This window comes from Lissotriton helveticus, chromosome 5_1, assembly GCF_964261635.1.
Source record: "Lissotriton helveticus chromosome 5_1, aLisHel1.1, whole genome shotgun sequence".
Taxonomy (NCBI): domain Eukaryota; kingdom Metazoa; phylum Chordata; class Amphibia; order Caudata; family Salamandridae; genus Lissotriton; species Lissotriton helveticus.
Genome location: NC_136065.1, coordinates 2050081589 through 2050105832, shown reverse-complemented (window position 1 = coordinate 2050105832; position 24244 = coordinate 2050081589). Strand labels below are relative to the sequence as shown.

The following is a 24244-nucleotide window of genomic DNA, read 5'->3' as shown; positions in this document are numbered from 1 at the left end:
TAATTAAGAAGTTATCCATGGTTACCAATTTGGAGGGCATAATATAAGATAGCTCCAGGCTTAAAATAGTGAGCAGAAATAGTATATGAGCAGTGATATCTAACTCACATGTGTAATATACTAGTATCTAACATAGAGCGGTGATGGAAAGGGATGTAGCCCCGGCCCGGCTCCCTCGGTCCCCGGAGGGCCACAGAGGGCCCGCCCTTGTCCCGGGCTTCTCCCGGAGCCCTCCCGCGCGCTCCCGCGCAGCGGGGTCTACGCCTTCTTTAAATAACTCCCTGTTAGGAAGTCTAGCGAGTGGGCGGGGCCGGCAGGGAGAGCAGCCCAGCTGTTCCCAAGGGCGCGCAGGGACTCCTGGTCCTTGGAGTCCCAGCCAATGCTCGCAGCCCTGCCGGTTACCCACTAAGTGCCCCCAAAAGTCTTGAAGCTATCGCCTATGTCCAGGGGCGATGCGGTGTGGGAGGAAAAGTGTCAAGTTAACTGGGCAACAATAAAAGTGGTCAACAAATAAAACTGTCAAGTTAACTGTGGTGATTAATGTGCCTACTGGAGATAGGATTTTGTCTAGTGGCAGTTTTCACTCATCTAAGTTAGCGTAGAGGGTTAATATGCCTGCTGCAAAGAACGTGTACCATGCATGTCAAAGAATCATATTTTATATGCATAGCTCAAAGGGTTTACTGCTTCTGTTCAGAGATTCTTTTGTTACTGTCAGTTCATACGCTACAATTGTAATCTAGCACAGTGAGCTACTAACTGCCAAGAGCTGCATGCAAGCTGCATGGTACAGATTAGAAAGTTGTGATTTTTTCCCAGGCTTTCATTATCCTGATGTTGCTACAAAAGGTTTGTTTGGGGTAGAAATAAATTCTTATTGTTAAAGTCAACCCTAACCACTGTGTTATGTTCTGAATCCTGAGTTTGTGCTGCTCCAGACCAAGCACTCTAAAAAAGTGTCTACCAGTTATGTATAAAGTGAATCCTACACCCTGTAGTCTCCTTTGCTTCATGTAACATTTTCTATACACTGATTTACACAGGTTTGATTCACTGCCTCTGTATGTGTGTGTTATGTAAATTGCTCCAACACCCTACACTGGTATGAATTGTGCTATAAAACAAATAAAATACATGTGACAGAGGGGTTATGGAGAGATGAGAGGCACTATTGAAGGCTGACAGCGAGGGTATCATCGAAGAACCCCAGCAAAGAATGCGGTAGTCTGGTGCACAATGACGTCATCATTTACTATGCTTTAAAAGCTAATACAACTGAATATATAATAACAAATGTGTTGTAGAATGCACCATTGTTTCTGAATTGTCTTGAGGGGGAGAACACCTCCAAACCCCCCTCTTTGTAGTGGTCAGGCTTGCTCGCAGCACCATACTGGGGCTGGACTGAATAAATTTGCCAGGGCTGCTTTGGGTTCCCAATCCGGCCCTGATAGATGCAGGCAGCTGGAGACTTCTTCAGAGTTCATCAGGGTCGGGCCCCCAAGCACCAAGCACCATTGGGAGACCTAGAGCAGGCTCCATCTAATAGTTCGAACCAGAGAAGTCGTGAATTTACTACACCAGGCACCAAAAGAAAGGCCTAGCCAAAAACAAACTTAGTAACAAAATGGTAGATGTCAACCCTATAGTTCCTCAAATTCCTCTGCTAAGGAGGGAGCTTGAAAGCACAAAGAAGGGATGCCAGACACAAAGAAAAGGGTGAAGAATGGCATTCACCAATGCCTGAGATATGCCAACTCTCGATAAAGCATCAAAGAGGTCAGGGTGTGTACACTGACATCCACATGGAGTCACCATCCAAGGTGTCACTGGTTAATGAAATCTTCACTTGTCATGAATACCTTGCAGGAGAAGCCAACAAGCTAAACACCTGTTGAAGTCCCACAGCCAAAGTCTTCACTTACTGCCAAAAACACTCAAGCACCTCTAAGGCGCTAATGGTGCTGCTACCCTGGCGGTTAGAAACAGTGTTGTAGATCTCTGGCACTCCAGCAACATCAGATGCAGAAGAACAATCTCTGATTATGACCTTGTGCCCTCCAGAGCAGCAGCCAAGATGCTTCCAGTAAGCCACCTAAGTGGAGTCTGAGCTCCCCTGTGACCCCACTAACTGGAGGGCCACGTTGATGGGATCTGAGTTGAGTATTAACCCACCCCCCACTTACTAGAGGACCCCTTAAGTAAGAGTATCTGAGTGGGGTGGCCTCATTCACTGGAGGGGGCCCTTTATATACGGGTATCCGAGTCGGTGCTAGGCCCTATATTTGGAGGGCCTCTTTGAAGGTGTCTGAGAGGGGTGCTAGACTCTCACCTGTGACGCCCTTGACCGAAAGGCCCCCATAGCTCTGTCTGAGCGGGATGTTCGACCTCATATGCCCCCATTGACTGGAGGAACCCTTTACAGGTATGAGTGGGGTGCTAGATCACTTGTGGGCCGAATGACTGAAGGGCCCCTTTGAAAGTGTTTGATTGGGGTGCCAGCCCCCCCTTGTGGCCACATTGACTAGCGGGCCCTGTTGAAGGTGTCAGACTCCTGTGGCCCGGCAGGGGCGGCCTTAGGCATGTGCAAGCTGTGCACCTGCACAGGGCCACCAACCCCCAGGGGCCGCCACGCCAATATATGTCCTTAATATAATAATCCTCTGAGGATGGATACATATTTGCGTGGTGGCCCCTGGCAGGGATTTGGCGGCCTCCGGCTCTGTTCCACTTCCAAACACCCTGACCCCGGTTCCCCCCCTCTTCACTGGACTCCGTGCCTGCGTTCCGCCTCTTCAGGGGCCCCCTACCTACGCTCCCTGCCCAGGGCCGCCATGAGCCTAGAACCGCCCCTGTGGCCCCACTGAATAAAGGGACACTTCAGCACCTATGAGCGGGTGCATGAGATCCTGTATTACACCATTCATTGGAGGGCCCCTTTGTGTAAAGCATCTAAGTACGGTGAGGTCCTATTCGCTGAAGGGCCCTTAGGTATCCACGAAAACGCGTTCATTTGAGTCTTAACGGGGCATCAGACCCCCATATGACCCTATTTATTTGAAGGGTTAGGTGCCTGATCACTGGAAGACCCCTTGCTGACGGTGCCCTCCCCAATCGGAGGGATGGGTGTCCGCGCGTTTGCCCAGAGTTTCGATCGTGCCTGGGTTTATTTTGGCCCTGCTCCAAGCCGCAGGTTTCCCAAAAGTGAGCCGGTTTATCAGCAGCGATAAAAGATGTTTACACTGAAGCGGAGTCCACTGGGTTGGGAAACTCCGAATTTCGGTAGAGGATTATGCAAATATGCGCCCTCCCCTCTCCAGCCCCCTCCCTGGGCACTTTAATTCCAAGCCGCGTCGAGTGAGGGACGCAGAAGAGGGCAGGAGAGTGCAGGCAGGAGGGTTAGAGGTAACACAGGGAAATACCGAAGGAGAGGCGGAAAGAGGAAGACAGAGGTGAGAGAGCGGGAGACCACGAAGAGGAACCGCGCACTGAAGCCGGAGCACAAGAGACACCGAATGATGAAGACGCTCGTGGGGGCGGCGCTGGGGCTGGTGGTGCTCTTCATCCTCGGCAGTAAGTATTACCATGCCTCCGAGTCAAAGCGCTTTCTAAAACAAGGGGATGAGATGCTAATGTAGCGCACAGTGATTATCCCACCGCCTCTAGGCGTCTTTATCAACACTCGACAGGTTCGACAGCAAACTGTTATGTTAATTTCTTTAATCATTGTATTGTAATTGCATTGATATAGCGCTTACTACCCCAGGCGAGGCATCGAAGCGTTGTTTCGGCGAGTAGCACGCTACTCCGGGTCCCATAGAGGATTAGTGTTGAATTAGTATAGTGAAACATGCAAGTACATTTTAAAGTGGTGGATAGGTTAGGCAGTTATAGGTTAGTCAGTTATAGGTTAGGCAGTTATAGGTTAGGCAGTTATAGGTTAGGCAGTTATTTGGATTCGAAAAGATAATCATAGAGACAAGATTTTTAATTTGTCGTCTAGGTCGGTAAATCTTTGTAGTTCTGCTTGGCTCAGGGCAGCTTTATTCTACCTCGCCCCGTGTCTCCCGTGACCTTGTTTTTCTGTACGGGATCTTTATTTGGTTACCTTGTGACTCACTTAAAAGGGTCGTGTGCTCGGAATCGTCTAACCTGACTTTGGAACCTTTACTTTAGGTGGCAAGATTTTGAGAGCATAGGGTGTGCCCAGGTACCTGTGGCCGAATGTCAACACATATCCGAATCTTTAGGGGTTGATATAACAGCCTGTACCCTCGTGTATACACAGCCTAAGCCCTCACAACGTGAGATAGCAAGAGAACAGAGTCACAGGGAAACAACGCGGTTTTCGCAGGATCACAATACGAGATGTGCTGAAAGTCAGGGAGCTGAGATTGGAACTCGAAAGTGACTTGATTCTGCTGCCAACAATTCACTCACTAGACAACATCCCGCACTGACCACTAGGCCGCATCTAAAGTTTTACTCCGTTATGACACTCACTGTTGCGCTTTTGTGTTATGAATGACGGCTATCAGGTGTGTTAGTGAAATTATGTCAATAAAAGAAAATCAAGACTAAAACACCCTGAAAGCCCTAGATTACTCACTACACATGGTCAGGGCAGGCTACAGTGTCCTTGATGCCAGCGAGAGGTGGCCACCATACTGTCACTTTAACCACCAGCACACATCTCACTTTCATCTCTGTAACAGTAACACTTCTAACTACTAGACCGCAACACAACCAAACCCTGGAGCCCGACACACATCTCAACCAACCACAAACTCATCTCACTTTAGCCAGTGATTACATCTACACATAAACACCACACCACATCGCAACTTATCCACTGAACTGCATCTCAAGAGGCCAAGAGACCACAGGTAATCTCAGCCGATGAACCACAAAAACAAAAAACAAAGGGATTGCACAATAAAAGGCTTGTTTGGTGAGGACAGAGCGGTGACAGGGTCGAGGGAGGGCAGATCGGTAACAGTTGAAGCTGGAACACGACCCTCAGAGGGCTGCGAGGTTAGGGGAGGAGGAGAAATGCTGAGTTGTGAGTGGCGGGCAGAGGAGACTGGAGGCTGTCGGGCTTCTGGTCTGGACATAGAAGTGGTTGATGTTATACTGGGCGTGTGATGGTTGTGTTGGCTTGAGGTGGTGACTGGGGCTAGAGGAGGGTAGCTTGGCGACTCCAAGGGTTAATGCTGACTGCTGAGGCGAGTGGCAGTCACTGCTGGTCTTTCGATACAACAATGGCTGTTCAGGCAGAGCCGGAGGGTTGAAGTGGCTGACCACTGGGCCTAGATACTGGGCACAGAGAATGAGCACTTTCTGCTGTTGTGAGGGACACGGGGGCATTGACTGTTGTGAGTTGTGATGGAAGAGCGGGGACTTCTCTGGTTAAACCCGACTGAGGTTGCTGGTTTTCTATTGATAAAGCACTGACTGCTGAGGCCTGAGCCACAGAGTTGTGGTGACTTGGGGGAGGGGTGCAGTGTTGCTGGAGGGTGATCAATGGCTGCTTGGGTGTGGCACGGAAAGCCAAATCTGCTTAACAATCATTCACGCTTTTGGGCAGGTAGCAGGGCTGGTGCAAAAGTCCTAGTAGTGTAAATACTTTACTACTATTCATCTTCCGGTCTGATGTATTTTGTGCATATGAGTGTGCTCAGATGGCATGGAAGTGGTGTAATAATTTTGTAGATTTCAACTAAAAGCCTGGTGCTGTGTGGTCTACAAGTGCTGAATGCTGTTGTGTGTGGTTCTTGTTGTCAGAGGGGTTGCTGTATAGGCTGCTTGAACTAGGGTTCTGATTGGCTACTAGGGCTAGAGTTTCCTATTGGATTTAGGGATTAGGGCTTTGATTGGCTGTTAGGGCTAGGGCTGTGATTGGTTAACAGGCCCACGTCTCTCATTGGCTCTAGGGTTTAGGGTTCTGATTGGTTAGAGTTAAGGCTAGGGTTCCATTGGCCAATAAGGCAATTTTAAGCATAGAGCTCAGAGCGTCTTAGCCCAGTCTCGAGGCTAATGGTGGAGAAGACAAGGGCAGTTGCCTGTTTGGGCAGGGCAGAGAGGACAAGGGCAGTTGCTAATGTGGGCGGGGCAGAGAGAACAAGGGCAGTTGCCTGTTTGGGCCTTAATGGGTCAGTCCTAGGGCCAGATCAGAGATGCTGCCCAGTTTTTACTTACAAGGTACCACCTTAAGCTCGCAACATCCAAACACAATATCAGCAAAGGCATTCTACTCATTCACTTCATACAGATTTCAATGTGTAATGAACCATTAAACAACCACTACAAACCCCACAAACCACACCTATACACAATTCTACCTCAACTACAACACTATGGCACCGGCATTCTCACACAAAACACCTCTGTCCTATACCAATAACACATCCCTCATACTGATTTCAGTGTGTATTGAACCACGACACAACCACTACAAACCCCACAAACCACACCTACACACAACCCTACCCCAACTACAACACTATGGCACCTGCATGCTCACACAAAACACAACTCTGTCCTATAACACAAATACATCCACACATCACCAACACAACACAAAGTCACATTATACATAACTTTAATACATCCAGACACATACTCCCTATTCAAACAAAGCAGTAGCTCTATCCTCTACTTGCTCCTAACAGATCGCCTTTTATCATTACAGAACCTATACTTAGCCGTCCATCACATCATCCATCAACAACGCCTGTTCTTTTTACCAATTACATACAACCACACAATCCTTACGAGCCACTCCACCCCACACATTACCTATTCCAGTGATCAAATCTACCACAAACACTCATAACCCGTGTCCATCCACTCTTACACACCACATACTCTTTTCAAAAACCCATCACCACTCCTGTACTATTCAAATACCACTCACCAGCAGTACTGCACATATCAATCTTTCACAGAAAACCACAACATCAATATCTCCTCTCACTACTCCACAAAAACAAAAAACACAAATCTCAACATATTATATTCCTTAAACATATATTCCCTAGAAAATGATTATTTTCTCGAAAGCTTTACTCTGTCCTACCATTACCCTACACCTCTATCAATGTATCCTCTATCTTCACTCTCTCGCATCCCAAAACCTTTCTACTACTATGACATCCAGAATAACCCTTCCTAGACTGCTCCCTCATCCTCACCTCCTGGCTCACTCCAAACATCTGTTTACTACTATGATGTCCCAAAAAACTCTACTAAATTCTCCCTCATGTTCTCTCATTTGTCTCAACCCCAACCTAATTTTTGTTCTCTGAGTCTCTTTCTCCCTAATCCCTTTCTACCCGCTCTTCCCTCCTCCATCTCTCCTTTACACATCCCAGACCTCAAATTACTACTATGATCTCCCAATTAACACTTCTGGTCTTCTTCCCTTTTCTATCCCTCTATTACTCTATTCAATCCAACTAACAGACTCACATGTCCTATGATCAAATTAACTTGTACCTTCCTATACTAATACTACACTCATATTTCCCTATACTAATCCACCACTAATCCTTATTTTTTTTTATTTCTTTTTATGGGTTCTGGAGTAGCGTTACTCTGCGAAAAGAGATTTGACGCCGGATGTATGACATTACAACGCATGCTTTTACATCGCATGACTTTACAACGATGTTTTTACAACGCATGCCTTTACAACGCATAGTGCTTTTGGGCGCTGGATAGTGAATAGTTTAATTTACTATTCCAACTCCAGTCCCCGTGGATAGTAGGGAAGGTGTTGGATAGTACATTAAACCTATTCCCTATCCTAGAGCGCCCCCCAGCGCAATGCGTTGTAATGGTTTGCGTTGTAAAAGTTGCGTCGTAAAGGCATTGCGTGGTAAAAGTTGCGTTGTAAAGGATGTTTACCTTGACGCCTCGTCAGGGGTACTAAGCGCAATTTAAATACAATTACATCATACCTTAAGCATGAATCAAATCTTGCTTTAACTAGAAAAACTCATCTAAACATCACTACACCACCAATCACCTCAACTACTTGACCACACCTGACATTAATAACTAGATAAAAGCTCACCTTAACTACAAGCATGCAACACACTATAGCCACTAAACCACATCTCGCCTCAACCGTTAAACTATATTTCGCATCTCAGCTTAACCACCAGATAACATCTTATCATCAGTACATCACATCTCACCCCAACTAAACCACACTTCATCTTAGCAACAAGATCACATCACAGCTTAACCACAAAAGCACATCCCACCATAACCATTAAATCACCTCTCACCTCAACCAGTGTGCTTTAGCCACTACATCACAGCTCACCTTAATTACAAGTTCACAACACACCATCGCCACAAGACCACAGCTCGCCCTAAACCATGTCACATCTCAGCTTAACCACCAGATCACTTGTTTCCATCAATGCAGCATATTTCACCATAACCACTAACACTGGCCACTATTAGCACTGCAGGAAGAATTCAAAGGGTCATTTGTAAAAACTCCTATATTTGCATATGAGAGGACAAAACATCTCAAAGAACTAATCAAAAAACCAAAACACAAGGAAACAGAGACATACAAAGGAACTATACCGTGTTACAATTGTGGGAACTGTTCAGCAATCATTAAAGGGAATGTCATCAATCATCCCACTAAAGGAACACCAGTCAAACTAAAGGTATCAGGTACATGCAACAGTAGTAATGTTGTATACATGTTGAGATGTCCGTGCGGACTGTCATATGTGGGGAAAACCCAGAGGAAAATCAAAACCAGACTTGTAGAGCATAAAAGTAACATCAGGTTAAAAAACTAGAAATCCACAGTGGCAACACATTTTAATGAAGCCAAACATAACCCTTCTCAACTAAAATTCTGCATCTTTGAAACAGTCGCAAATCTGCCTGGAAGAGACAACAACAACCATTTATTGAGGAGAGAAACATTCTGGATTAATTTCCTATGTACTCTACACCCGAAAGGGCTAAATGAACGGATTGAACTTAGTTGCTTTTTGTAACTTTATTGACATGCATTGACCACGACGATGTATCAAATGTGATTTAATTTGATATGTGCAGTTTTTATGACAGTTTTTAATTTGGTATGTGTAGTTGTTCACATGACACGTTCTAATGACACAAAGATCACACAATACAACATCACGTTTCCGCCGTAACTGAGGAATTCCGTTTATTCACTTTTTCATTCACCCCGCTTCACATCACTTCACATGAGATCGGACTAACAATGAGCATAGAGTAGCGCGTCTCACACAGAGTGTCCACAACAGAACACGTGACTGATCTAACAGCGAGCATAGAGGTGCGTAGATAGAAAGTAGCACGTTTCACCTAGAGCGTACACACCCTGTGACTATAACCATAGACGTACACATGGATAGAGTGTCGCACGCCAACAGCGAGAGCAGCAAAACCGAACGAAGAACACACACGGTAAGAAATAGGCAGACGAGTTTATGCGGGGAGAGAACTTGCTGATAGTGGTACAGACCATTGTTTAAAACAAGCCTCGTTTATCGTTACAGCTATATGACCATTGCAGCGCAACAAAGGTTCAGGTTAGTGTCACAAGACAACCAAACACCTGTGTATGTTAACTCATGCAGTCACAAACCATGCACTAAATTATGAAAATGCAGGGTTATAAGGTGACACCGTCATACCAGATTTTGTATGTATTGTATGTATTGTGAACATAGGGAACGTGTGAAATGTGAAAATTTTATTACAATGAGATTTGCTTCAACTAAACTCGGTACACTTCAAGTGAACAGACGTATATATTTCTTTCAGACAAACAGTCCCCTGAGGAAGAGCTGTGTAGCTCGAAATGCATCGGGCAGCATGAAATATTGATGAACTGTGATGATAAATTGAAATAATTGAAATACTATGGAGAAACAACAATTTCATGAGAATTAAATGAGATTGACAAATCAAGAAATAATTTTGACATTTTTTTCCAAACCGTAATTGAACAAATTATTGAACAACTGTTTGCATGAAAGACAAACCAGAGTGCTTATGTGAATGTGAATCTTGTGGTTCAAGAAACGCGCGTCAGTGTTAATACCATAACCACTAAACCACATCCCACCATAACCACTAAACCACATCCCACCATAATCACTAGCCCACATCCCACAATACCCACTGAACCACATCCCACCATAACCATTAAAGCACAACCCACCATAATCACTAGCCCACATCTCACCTTAACTACTAGCCCACATTCCACCATGACCACTATAGCACATCTCACCCAAACCCTAGCCCTGAAATTAACCTAACCACTCCTTAGCCAGTGGAGATGTAATGTCAGTGGTTATGATTTTACTTTGGTGGGGTGGGGTAGTGGTGGTGTCTCCTCCATTGTTTGTCTCTTAGGTATACAGTGCACCTGACACTTCTCGTTGCGTTCCTTCCCTGGTCACCCAGGTAGGTTGCTGTGGCACATTCTGTGCAACTTATGTTATCAACCTATAATATTTGTTTTTTTTCAGGGAAACTGACTGGAAGATTGAAATCTTTTAGGCTGTTCTGGTGCAACCACATGCATTTCAATGGGGTCAGGGATAAACAGCATCAATGAAGTCATTATTATTTATTAACTAGTTTGAAGCCTGTTCTCTTGTGCAGGAACAGCACTGTCGCAAGAGGGGCATGCTGCACATCCCAGTGTGTTCTAATAAACTTCCCAATGCCCCTATGACAAGGCCAATGCACAGACGTGTCTGGCCCACATCTGTCATTCCCACTCTGCAATGCTGGGAGACAGGAAATCTGCCCTTCAAGACCTCCAGCACCCCTTCTGCCACTAAAACTGCCCTCAAAACACCAGCTTATGTTCTGTAGTGAGGACAGGGGACGTCTTCTCACAATGGGGTCTAGTGTAACAAACATTTCTTTCCCACACCATACAACATGGGACTTTAAGTTTAAAATGCTTTATTGAAGGAATAAAAGCAATGTAAAACATCATTACAAAAAAGAAATGAGCAAGGAAATAGGAACAAATTAACAATTTGGAATGCATAACAAACTTAGAAGAACAATGCCCTATAAATATAAACTATGCTTAGTAATGATACGGCGGGATTTCTGATCTATTGCTATAGGTCTAGATCCCAACTCAGGTCGACTCAACCGTTGATACCTGTCATAGAGTAAAAGGCAATCCACTACTAGGTTAATCAATAAGGACTTATACCACTCCAAAGAACCACCTACTACGAGAAAGGTTTAAAAGTTTATTTCAAAGCCAAAGTTAACTGGAGATACAAACATCTCAATATAAGATTCAAAAGATATACTGGTATCAATACAAACATACATTTTCTAAATGCTCTTAGTCGGCAGAAGAATATCACCAAAACCAATTCGTAAATCATCAGAGTTGCAAGAATAGACACAAGCTGTAGCTTGTGAGTCATTTACAGAAAGGAAGAAAATCCAGATTAGACTGTCCCTACACTAGACTAAGTGACATCCCTACTTAGCAGAATCTTAACCTAAAAAGGTGTCAGCCGTGGTGACTTCCAAAGAAGATCACTCACTTCCCTTAGTCTTTGTTGTAAATCGATCTCTCGCAGTTAACCTATCTGCCTACCCATCCGCTCTCTTAGGTTCCTCAGATCATCTGCCCTAACTCCACCCAGGGGTGCTGTCCCTAATACAAAAATCACATTTACAATAGAAACGCCCTTTAGAGACGCCCCTCACGTGGTGTTGGTTCTGGCATTTTCCATGCCGATACTCCTCTGGGCCCATCGTTAGCGTTGACCTTGCTTCTCAGGCTCTTCTCCGGCAGGACGGTACCCCCCAGGAAATTCCTGAAGCCTCCTCCAGGCCTGTGCCTGGCTCACTGAACAAAAGTCTATTCATTACTCTCTTGATTGGAACCTCCTCGCACCTGCAAACAGACACTTGTACAGTGGGCCCCAAATTCCGGCCTCCACCGTATCTTCTAAGTCGTAAACCATCGAGCAGGCTCCGAAATTTATGCTTAACATGACCTTCCTTTAACTAGCACGTGCAGACCTAAAGAAATGACTTTCTCTATTCAGGCCTATTAGAATTACATGAAACGGGCCTGTGCACTCTGCAAACCTTTAATTTCTTAATCTAAATAATATTCTAACTTATTACACACAATGGTTATATGAAACACTTCTATAAAACATCTATTCAGTTCTATGATCAATAATACTTTGAATTATAACAACATTAAAATCCACATTATGTGAGAGTGTAACAGCATCTTTCGTTCCTTGTGAACTGCCATGTGGCCTACACATTTCTACGTTTAGCAGAATTACATTCTCCTCTACAACAGCCACATAACATGGTATTTCAACATCATTAATTACACTTCTACATTTAGCTTTTCACACAAATATATGCATTCTATTTTGATTAAACACTCTTATATATTTTCACTCTATAAATTCAACACTCTTATATAATCTTTACTAAACTAATGCAACGTGCTTGTAAATATGGTGCACTTCTACTTTTTCTTGATTTGCGCTCTCTCAGTTCCCCCCTTTGATGACTTTTAGTAGTCATCACCATCACAACACCATCCCTGAGGTATGAACTGATTCAAACTGAACTCGTTGCAGTATTCCCTCGTTTCATCATCTCTAGAGTCCTCAGACTCCTGTACTGATTGTCCTGCATCGCAGCTAATCTCCTCTCCTGCTCTCTCATGGATCTCTGCAACCTATTTGATCTATACCATTGGTACAGCCGCACCAATCCCCACAAGGTGATTACACAAATCACTATTATGATGATAGGTTTCAGTATGTACCAAATGAAACTCTTTCCTAGGTTGGCAAACCAACCTCCAACTTTACCCATTCCATGACCTACTTTTTCCAACACAGTTACCTGTGTCAAATCCTCAATCTCATGATGAATTTCAGTGATGTTCTGTATATACTTTTCTAGAGGTTTTGAATTGTCTGGAATGTAAGTACAACATTCCTGAACCTTCAAAGCCTTACAGACTCCTCCCTCTTTGGCTAACAGAACGTCTAGAGCAAGTCGGTTCTGAAGAACCATTGCCCTTATCGATTGCATCTCTCCCTCCACCAGCATTAATGATCTAGCAGTACTGGCGGACAACCTATCTACAACTGTTGCCAATCTCCTAATCTTGACATCATTCAGTGCTATCCCTAAAAGAGGAAACATAGCACCAAATACGTCTCCAATTACCTCCTCATAGTTTACATCCCTTCTTCCTCTAGCTTGAGTTCCTCTCTCTATAATCTCCAGATCCTCAGCATGGTATATTTTGGGGAAGACAATTGCTAAATAACATGATCCATACCAATTATCCGGTAGTTTCACGTATGCATTTTTTCCACAAACAAAATATACATTCGGGATCACCTGCATTCCCTTCAAGAAATATTTTGTATAATATTCTATTTGGAAAGCATGTTCACAATTTACTTCTCCCACAAACACATTCTCATAGTAGGTTTTACCCCTATGTATACACAGTTTCCCCTTTTTCTCTCGATCTAACGCTATTGGACCATTACTACCCTTTCTTTGGTGTGACCTTTCTTCCTCGGTCCAATCTGTTTTCCATTGGTCTGAAGCCTTTAAGATCTTTTGTCTCCTGTATCGATCATCCACCTGTCCTATAAACCTTTTCTCAATTTCTGACACTTTACAAGTCAAATTATTTCTTCGGGCATGTGAAGTATCCAACGTTTTCCAAGGAATGAAAAATTTCTTTAATCTATCTTCACTCTTATAATAATCCCATTTGTTCATGTGCTTATAGTTTGGAACTTCTGGTAAAACAGCATCAAAGTTTGAAAAATAATACTCAAAACCATCACGTTCATAAAATATACTAAGCAGCAAACTACATGTGATTCCATAAGTCAATGGAAGATGATGATATCTAATACCTTCGTCTACAGAGGCTGGCAATTGCATGCAAACGTAGCAATTCTTTACCTCCATAGCATCAATATATTCATAAAGCAATTTAGTATATGCATTTGATTTGAAATTTCCCTGTGATTCATCCATATGTAACCTACGAGTCTCTGCTGCTAATAAAGCTTTATCTTTCTCTGTATTGTCCCCCCTTTGACCAGCAGTAGTAGGTTTCTGTATCGATACAATTTTTTCTTCCTTTGTTGCTTTCTCTTCATTTCTATGTCCCACTACATATGATATGGCAACTACTAAAACTATGAGAAAAATTACTCCCACTAAAAGTGTGCCTACTATGCATTTTGTCCTACGGTTTGGGTTGCCGGCCTCCATGATCTCAAGACAGTGTAGTTCTGGTTTTCTTTCACAACACAAAGTCTCTATTCAGTCTTTCCGAACCACACCTGGAAGCTGATAATCCCTTCTGCAAGATCAGTCTTTGAGTTCTATAGTAACAGACAACCCTAGCCCTTCTCCGTCCACTAAATGGAAGTCCCTAAATTTCTTCTTCTTCCACTTGGCGCTAGGTTATCTCTCAATCTGTTTATTTACAAAGTCTTTAGCAATCTGGAATTATACGTGTTCCGGCAGCTCTGATTACGTATTCTAATATTTCAAAACGAAGAATGATCTCATCAGGTGTTGGCCCCATTGTACAAGAAGTCGGAAATTCTAGTCTGTTTAAAACCATGTCTCTTATCCTGCTAAGTAGGGGAGGATTGGGAATAGTGAATGTCAGCAACCCTTCGACCTCCACTCCTGGTACCAACAACACTATTTCCAATGTTATGATTGGGTCAGTACTGATCAGTAGCACTTCCCTCACCCTCCCAGATCTCCGTGCACAGGACATCTGCAGCTAGGTAGGTCCACTCAGGTGTAGCGTATCTTCTGCAGGGCACTCGCTCTCTCCTCGATCTTCTCGGACCTTCCTGTTCCAGTCTTTGTGCACCTTCGTCTAGATCCGAGCCTTCAGATATAGGAGCAAGAGTCCTCTCTGGAGTTGACTTTAAGCTCGGCCTCTGCTTTCTTTCAGGCCAACTAGCTTCTCCACGCCTCGTTCTCCTATTTCTTGTCCTCACACTCGGTTCTTGATCACTCTGGTACTGGTTTGTCTCTGAGCCATATTCACAGCAACTTTCTCCTTCAGTGGCAACTTCAGTTTCACTGCCGTCCTGTCTTCCTTCTTCCGGATCTGTAGCGCTCCCAACTTCTTCCGACAGCCCCACAGCTTGACTGATCCCCTCTAGTGGTTCGTCGTCCACGGCTGGATTTTCATCTGTGAGAGAAGCTGTTTCTTCTAAGGGTGCTGGAACTCTTTGAGTATGGGAGGCATGTATCCAGTTTGGCAGCCCTCCACACTTTACAGCAGTATTCGTTGTCAGGATTATTTGGTAGGGCCCCTTCCAACGCACGTCTAGGCAGTTCTTCCGGACGTGTTTCTTCACCAGAATCCAATCACCGGGGCACAAATCGTGACATAGGTCTCTGGAAGATGGAACTTCAGCAGCCTGCACCCGAAGAGACACAGAATGAATGGCGTCAGACAGTCCCTTGCAGTAATCCAGGATCAGGTCATCTGTAATATTCAACAAAGCTGTAGTTGGGACAGTCGGAAGTCTCATTGCCCTCCCCATTAGGACCTCGTGTGGAGAGAGACCTGTCCTCCTGTCTGTTGTACTACGCATACTCTTAAGTACCAAGGGCAGAGCATCAGGCCAACTTAAGGACGTCGATGAACATACTTTGGCCATTCTGGACTTCAGAGTCCCATTTATCTGCTCCAGGATACCTGAAGCTTCTGGTCGATAGCTACAGTGCAACTTCTGATCAATGTTCAATGCAGAGCAAAGCATCTTCACAACTTCACTGTTGAAATGAGTTCCTCTATCTGATTCCAGGGAGGTCGGCACCCCGAAGCGCGGGATCAACTCTCTAAGCAACAACTTTGCTACTGTGAGTGTGTCGCACCTGCGTGTAGGGTATGCTTCGACCCATCTGGAAAATATGCATACACCCACCAGAACATACCTGAGGCGGTTGACTTTTGGCATCTCAATAAAATCTAATTGCATTCGGTTGAAAGGCCCCCCAGACCTCCCAATGTGACTCATTGTAACTGGTGTTCTTTTCCCTACGTTCAATTGCTGACATGTGACACATCGTTTACACACTGCTTCTGCTGCTATCCTAAACTTGGAACAATACCAAGTCTGCCTAAATAGCCTCAGCATGGCATCTCTTCCCAAGTGAACTGGACCATGTATCTGTCGTGCCATTGGACTCACTAATTCCTCAGGTAATACTGCCCTTCCATCTGCTGAAACCCACAAATCCATTTTACCTTTTACACAGCCTGCTGTTTCCCATGCTTTTTTCTCAGAATCGGGTGCGTTTTCTTGAATGTATTTTAAATCTTCCCAAGTATCTACTGTTTCCAGCACCATGTTTAACTCTGTCTTTTCCTGAGTCCCACCTACTTCCACCTCCGTGAAAGAATATCCTTGCTCCGCGCAATATCGCGCGACTTCGTCTGCATATCGATTTCCTTGCGACACAAAATCTGTATTTTTGGTGTGGGCTACACATTTAACAATCGCAATTGCTGCTGGACCTTGTAATGCTTCTAACAACAGTCGCACAAATTCCCCATTTCGAATAGGCGAACCAGAGGAGGTCATGTAACCGCTCTGAGACCACAATTGCCCATAATCATGAACTACACCGAAACCATATTGGCTATCGGTATAAATGGTGACTCTAATTTTGCTACCTGCTAAACAGGCACGTGTCAATGCAATGATTTCGGCTACCTGAGCGGAGTGTACTCTTTCCAGGCAAGCGGCTTCCACAACTCCAGTAATGGTGCAAACAGCATAAGCTGCTCTCAACCAACCAGTATCGTCTCTTACACATGAGCCATCCACAAAGAAAATTTCATCAGGGTCAGTCAACGGCTCATCCACAATATCTGGTCTTGGCTTGGTGCATAGTTCAGTCACATCAAGGCAATCGTGATCTTCACATTCTTCGCCTTCTATATCATTAGGAAGTGGCATCAATGTAGCTGGATTCAAAACAGAGCACCTCTTAAGGGTCACGTTCTCCGCAGCAAGAATAACTTGCTCGTAGCGCGTGAGCCTATTATTGGTTAAGTGCTGTGTCTTGGTCCTGGTCATTAACAGTTCTACAGAATGAGGTACATACACCACTAATTGGTGTCCCATGACGATATTTTCACACCTTTCAATGCTGACACCTGTTGCCGCGCCGGATTTGAGACATCCGGGCAACGCTGCGGCTACTGGATCTAAAGTAGCCGAAAAGTATGCAACTGGTCTACGGGCATTTCCATGAGTTTGTACTAAGACTGACAAAGCACAACCCTCTCTTTCGCAGCAGTAAAGTGAAAATGGTTTTTTCGTAATCAGGCATCCCTAAGGCTGGAGCACGGCACAAGTCCTCTCTCAGCTGTAGGAACTACATCAAACAGTCCTTGTCCCATGGTACCGGATCGCTCACCTCCTTGTGCGTCAGTTTTTGTAAGGGTGTTGCTTTCAGTGAAAAGTTAGCTATCCACTGTCGGCAATAACCAACCATTCCTAGGAACATCCTGACTTCTCTCTGTGTCGTAGGCGTGTTCATCTTCATTATCGCCTCTATCCTATCTGGTGACACCTTGCGCTTTCCTTTTTCTATCCGGTGACCCAAGTACTGTACTTCTGTCAAACAGTACTGCAATTTGCTCGGAGATACCTTGTGCCCATTTTCGGCTAAATGGTTCAGCAAGGAGATGGTATCTATCTTACAAGCTTCTTCCGTTCCTGACGCAACAAGTAGGTCGTCTATGTACTGGACCAGAACCGAGTTCTGTGGCAGTACTAGACTTTCAAGATTTTTCTTCAATAGCTGGTTGAAAATTGATGGGCTTTCTGTATACCCTTGTGGGATACGACACCATGTTAAGACACGATTTTCCAGCTTAAAAGCGAAAAGATACTGGCTCTCCTCATCTAATGGAATTGAAAAGAAAGCCTGACAAAGATCTATCACTGTGAACCACTCAGCTTGGAATGGTATCTGAAACAATATCACTGATGGATTCGGTACCACTGGACAACATGAAACAACTATGTTATTAATCTTTCGAAGATCTTGTACTATTCTAAATTTCCCACTAGGTTTCTGCAAACCCATAATCGGGGAGTTGCATGGACTACCCACGATTTCCTTCAGTATTCCCTGTTGAATCATGGAGTCGATTACGGGTCTTATTCCTGCAATCATCTCCGGGGTCAATTTGTATTGGGGCGTTCTTGGATATTCAACTTTTGGTTTTACCATGATCTTCACTGGTTCTTCTCCGTTGATCAATCCTATCTCTTCTCCAGTAAAATCCCATACCTCAGATGACACTGTATCTCGTAAATCCCAAGGAAGCTCCTCCACTGTCAGGGTGGGGTACAGTTCTACGCATACTCTCGAGTTTGCAACTTTAAAGGTAGCATCATCGTCTGTAGTCTGTACCTCCACTCCCTGAGGTGTGCAGTATATTGTGCAGTTCAGTTTGCACAATAAGTCTCTTCCTAACAGACACACAGGACTTGAATCACACACTACAAACTGGTGTTCATTGGTGTAGTTTCCTATTTTCACTGACACTGGTTCCGTCAAAGGGCTAGTCATTCTCCTATTTGCGACTCCTACCACTTGAATTGTTTCCCCCGATATTGGTAGATCTGGAACCACTGTCGATCTCAAAGTTGACCGAGTAGCTCCGGTATCTACTAAGAATGTTGTAGGACACCCTGCCACTTCAGCCTCAACAAACGGTCCTCTTTGATCCACCTCTAGAACTGCCCCGAGGGTACAGTCCTCCTCTCTACTTACACGTCGTCCCGTCAATGGATCAACGTAATAACACTCTTCTTCATCTGTGAAAAAAGGCATTTGTCTATAGATCTTTCCCCCTGTCGTAATCTTTGGTGGTTGCGGGAACTGAGCTCGTGGAGCCGAAGTCCCACCTTTGGCCACCCTATTCTTTGGCACTGTCACCCCTTGAATTGGAACCTCTTGAACTTCCTCCTCTTCTACTTCTAGCTCTCCATTTTCAGGGTTATAGGGACACTCGCGTTTCCAATGTCCCACCCGGTGACACTGGTGACACTTTGTCGTTTTCTTCAATGTAGCAAAGTCTATTCTAGGTCTCAAATTTTCCTCGCTGTCCTTATTCTGACTATTTGATTTCCGTCCCATTGTCCCTGTTCCCTGTTGCTGCTGTCCACCCCTTCCAGCTGACTGCATCTGCACCATCATCAGTTTCTCCTTTAGTTTCTTTGCTTTGGAATCTATTTCATCACTGCAATACCTTGCGTATCTCAAAATTTCATCCAATGGTTTGTTTTGCCAACAAATTAAATGTTGCTGAATCATCAAACAAATATCAGGTCTCAACCCCAAAACGAACTTCGATACAAATTGTCCTATCTCTTTGGGAGCCATTACATCTAATCCACTGTATTGTTTGAACGTTTTCAGCAATCGCTCATAATACTCATGAACTGTCTCCTTGGGTTCCTGTCTTGTTCTGTCTATTTTTACCCAATCTATATCCTGTGGCGGCACCTTCTCCTTTAGCCATGTCATCATCCTTTCATATTTTAGCATTACACTTTCTGACGGTCCATTAGTAAGAGCATTCCTTTCTGGTTCTGCAGTTGGCCATTCGACACTAACTTTGCATGCTATCCACAAGTCTCCTGGGACCACAATGTCGAATAAGGTGTTCAAATCAACCCACAATACTTTTGAAATCTTGACAAACCTCTCTACCTGCTTGTACCACTCTACGGGATTTTCCCTTAACTTCGGAAATGAATTGGTAAATGGAGCCAAATCTCCCCTACTCCAGGGTACGTGTACATAACTCCCATTCGCTATTTCTCGCAAAGGGAATGCCTCCATCTGCATTAGCCTTCCCTCTGGAGACATCACATTCGCGCTCCGCCTAACAGTTCCCCTTTTGGACCATCTCTCTTCCCATTTGTCCAGATCTCTCCATGCTCTTATTCCTGTGATCAGTTCCCTTATGTGTGTTTTTAATCCAGTTGTCCTCCTCTCATCTAAGTCCTGATCTGAATAATGCAACCTATGGTTACCCTGCAATGCCTTTGTTCTGGACAAATCTACCATGTACTTGTCTGCCAGTTCAGACAGTTTCTCATGAGTTGCCCTTGCCTTTCGAGTAATATCCTTTGCTATAAACAGCAGCTCATCTTGTTCGTACATGTCAATCCTTTCTAAAGGCAACACACCCTCTATTATATCGTCCAGGTCAGATCTTAAGCTGGTCACATCTAGTCTTTTGGCTTTTATCACAGCCTTCAGTACGCCATCTCTAGAGAGTCCATTTACATCTCTCCCATCACAGCTCTGAGTCCTACGTCTGGGCTCAGGCGTGTTATGGGGAGTTCTCCCATGCTCCCATCTCTCCAGGTCCCATGCAGTTCCATCCTCTCTGGGTATATAGTGAAACACTTTTCTATTTCCCATAGTCCCACATTTCTCATTCTGCCTGATTTCTCTAGGTGCATGATAAGACATTCCATTATTCCCCATGCCTTCACAATTTGCCTGTGGTCTCTGATCACTCGACACATGGCAAGATCCTTCGCGGTTCCCCATGTTCCCACGATTCCAGTGCTGTACGTTATCATCAGTTGCGTGGAGAGTGCACTTAAACCTGTCCCTGTACTCTTGTGTCCTTTGGTCTTCCTCACTTTGAATGAGACGAGACATCTCTCCACACTCCTTACTTCTGCCTTTTTGCTCCTGCCCATTTCCACCGTCAATCTGACGTGTAACTCCTCTGCTCTCCTGACTTTTACCATCCCACTCCTGACCGCTTTCGCTAGCCCCGCAGTGAGATAATGTCCCGTTGCCTCGACTTCCCCATTCAGGTTCTGCTCTTGACCTGTTGCTTGGTGCTTCTGTGGAACTATCCCATTCTCTCAAGTCAGCCCTTAGCTCTTTATAGGATTTCGGCCGTGGTCCCCTCAGGTCCATTGGTCCTCTCTGACCCCCCTGTTCTGTTACGGGACCCACTGCTGAATCCAATGGGGTGCTCCACGTTATCGGTCCTGGCAATTGTCTCCAGGCATTCGTCGTGTTATTCTTTCTTTCCATCTCAACTCTTTCTCTGTCTAGCCATACTTGTTCTTCCTCTCTCCCTTTCTCAGGATGATAAACCGACACTATAGGACCTATGGTAACGGGTACTTGAAGAGCATCTGGCAATCCATAAGACTCAACCCTCTCTGTTGCTGGCATCTTCTGCACCACAACCCTTCCGACTACACTCTGTACTGGACTATGTTGAGGTGTCTCCTCACCTTTAGTAGATGCCCAATTCGTGATAGGGGGTAGCCTATTCCCTTCTGTGTCAACCCTACCTTCCCTTGGGAGCTCCGTACTTTCTATCTCCCTATTGCCTGGAGGCGGTCTATCTATCAGCAATCTATTTATTAGGCCATCCTCCGACTCGCTCTCTTCATCCTCTTCTATGGGTCTCTTTTCTCCTGTAACCTCTCTCACTGGGTACAACTTATCCACTTCAATCGTCTGTACCCTCCATTTCTTGGCTTCCGCATCCCATTTGCCATCTTGCACTGCCCTTACTGATCGCCTTACCCTTTCCTGGCGTCTATTTTGATTCCTGTCGTGCGCCGCCCTAATCCACGCATTAAGGGCTTCAAACTGTGTTGGTCTAGGCAAATGTCTGAATGAGGACATAACTGCTTTCAGCTGATGCAACACTTCTAGTCTAAACGTTCCGTATTTCGGAAAAGTCAGTTCCTCATTCCCTTCTGTAATCTTACTCCAAGTATCAAGCCACAGTATAGTATGCAACCCAACGTTCGTTGCCATATAGTGAGCTGGTGTACCCTCTGGCGGTGCCTCTTCCCCGTAATAAGATTCTCTTCTTTTCATCTTAAAGATCGCTCTTAAACATTTAAAACACTTCATGTTCAAATTCTACAAAATTTCTATTTTCTCCGCGTTCGTTTACTTCCTGATGACAATCCACCAATCTCAGCGCGGTTTTCACTAACTGGCCTATCACAGCGCGGCTCTCTGCTGACGTCACTCCAACCGGCCTATCACAGCGCGGCTTCACACCAACCGGCCTATCACAGCGCGGCTCTCTGCTGACGTCACACCAACCGGCCTATCACAGCGCGGCTTCACACCAACCGGCCTATCACAGCGCGGCTCTCTGCTGACGTCACACGTCCCCTTCGCAGCAGTTCCCCTCCTTTCTCAGCTCGTCTCCCGGTCATGCATGCGTCTCATTCATACTCTGAAAAATGATTACTTCCGACCAAGCGATCACTTTCCTTGACTGTACGCTCACGGTCTAACTGTAATTGTCACCTTAACTGATGAAATGTCTTTCCGTGTACGTCCAGACAATCGCCTTAACTGATAGGTTACTTACACATGGTAACTTTCGACCTGCGTCCGTTACCCACACACTCACTCTTGCGTTCCCCCTATCTCGGTCCTACGGGCGATCAATGGTACCTCATGACCCCCTTTACTCTGGTGGACAACTACTCTGGATGTTCGATACACCCGAACCACTTAAGCTCTCACCCGAACTTAAGATTTTCCCGGTTTGCCAGGTTGTGCGCGCTCACAACCCTCTCTCAATCACACTACAGGCATTCAACTCCGCATGACATTACAATACAGATACAACACAAAACACCACAATCTGTCAACGCATGACCCTTGTTATACTCACTCTCGTCCGACCCTGCTGCTTTTCTCTCGCACCGTCAGCACCTTCTTCGGCAGGCGATTCTTCCGCTGCTCATCTCTCGATCTCTAGGGACCTTGGGGTAATCTAACCTAGTCTAGATCACCTTCCTCTAGAAGGTAACCATCCTAATCTGCTACCAACTGATACGGCGGGATTTCTGATCTATTGCTATAGGTTTAGATCCCAACTCAGGTCGACTCAACCGTTGATACCTGTCATAGAGTAAAATGCAATCCACTACTAGGTTAATCAATAAGGACTTATACCACTCCAAAGAACCACCTACTACGAGAAAGGTTTAAAAGTTTATTTCAAAGCCAAAGTTAACTGGAGATACAAACATCTCAATATAAGATTCAAAAGATATACTGGTATCAATACAAACATAAATTTTCTAAATGCTCTTAGTCGGCAGAAGAATATCACCAAAACCAATTCGTAAATCATCAGAGTTGCAAGAATAGACACAAGCTGTAGCTTGTGAGTCATTTACAGAAAGGAAGAAAATCCAGATTAGACTGTCCCTACACTAGACTAAGTGACATCCCTACTTAGCAGAATCTTAACCTAAAAAAGTGTCAGCCGTGGTGACTTCCAAAGAAGATCACTCACTTCCCTTAGTCTTTGTTGTAAATCGATCTCTCGCAGTTAACCTATCTGCCTACCCATCCGCTCTCTTAGGTTCCTCAGATCATCTGCCCTAACTCCACCCAGGGGTGCTGTCCCTAATACAAAAATCACATTTACAATAGAAACGCCCTTTAGAGACGCCCCTCACGTGGTGTTGGTTCTGGCATTTTCCATGCTGATACTCCTCTGGGCCCATCGTTAGCGTTGACCTTGCTTCTCAGGCTCTTCTCCGGCAGGACGGTACCCCCCAGGAAATTCCTGAAGCCTCCTCCAGGCCTGTGCCTGGCTCACTGAACAAAAGTCTATTCATTACTCTCTTGATTGGAACCTCCTCGCACCTGCAAACAGACACTTGTACAGTGGGCCCCAAATTCCGGCCTCCACCGTATCTTCTAAGTCGTAAACCATCGAGCAGGCTCCGAAATTTATGCTTAACATGACCTTCCTTTAACTAGCACGTGCAGACCTAAAGAAAAGACTTTCTCTATTCAGGCCTATTAGAATTACATGAAACGGGCCTGTGCACTCTGCAAACCTTTAATTTCTTAATCTAAATAATATTCTAACTTATTACACACAATGGTTATATGAAACACTTCTATAAAACATCTATTTAGTTCTATGATCAATAATACTTTGAATTATAACAACATTAAAATCCACATTATGTGAGAGTGTAACAGCATCTTTCGTTCCTTGTGAACTGCCATGTGGCCTACACATTTCTACGTTTAGCAGAATTACATTCTCCTCTACAACAGCCACATAACATGGTATTTCAACATC

The 24244-nt window shown here is 44.8% G+C and overlaps 1 protein-coding gene across 1 annotated transcript in view; it reads left to right on the top strand.

The window, feature by feature from the left end:
• Positions 1–3318: 3318 nt before the first annotated feature.
• LOC144756262 (complement factor B-like) overlaps positions 3319–24244 on the top strand; it is a 285284-nt gene continuing 264358 nt past the window's right edge. The window contains exon 1 of the mRNA XM_078645907.1: positions 3319–3573. Coding sequence (XP_078502033.1) covers positions 3516–3573 — 58 coding nt within the window. The 5' untranslated portion in view covers positions 3319–3515. The remainder of the gene's footprint in view (positions 3574–24244) is intronic.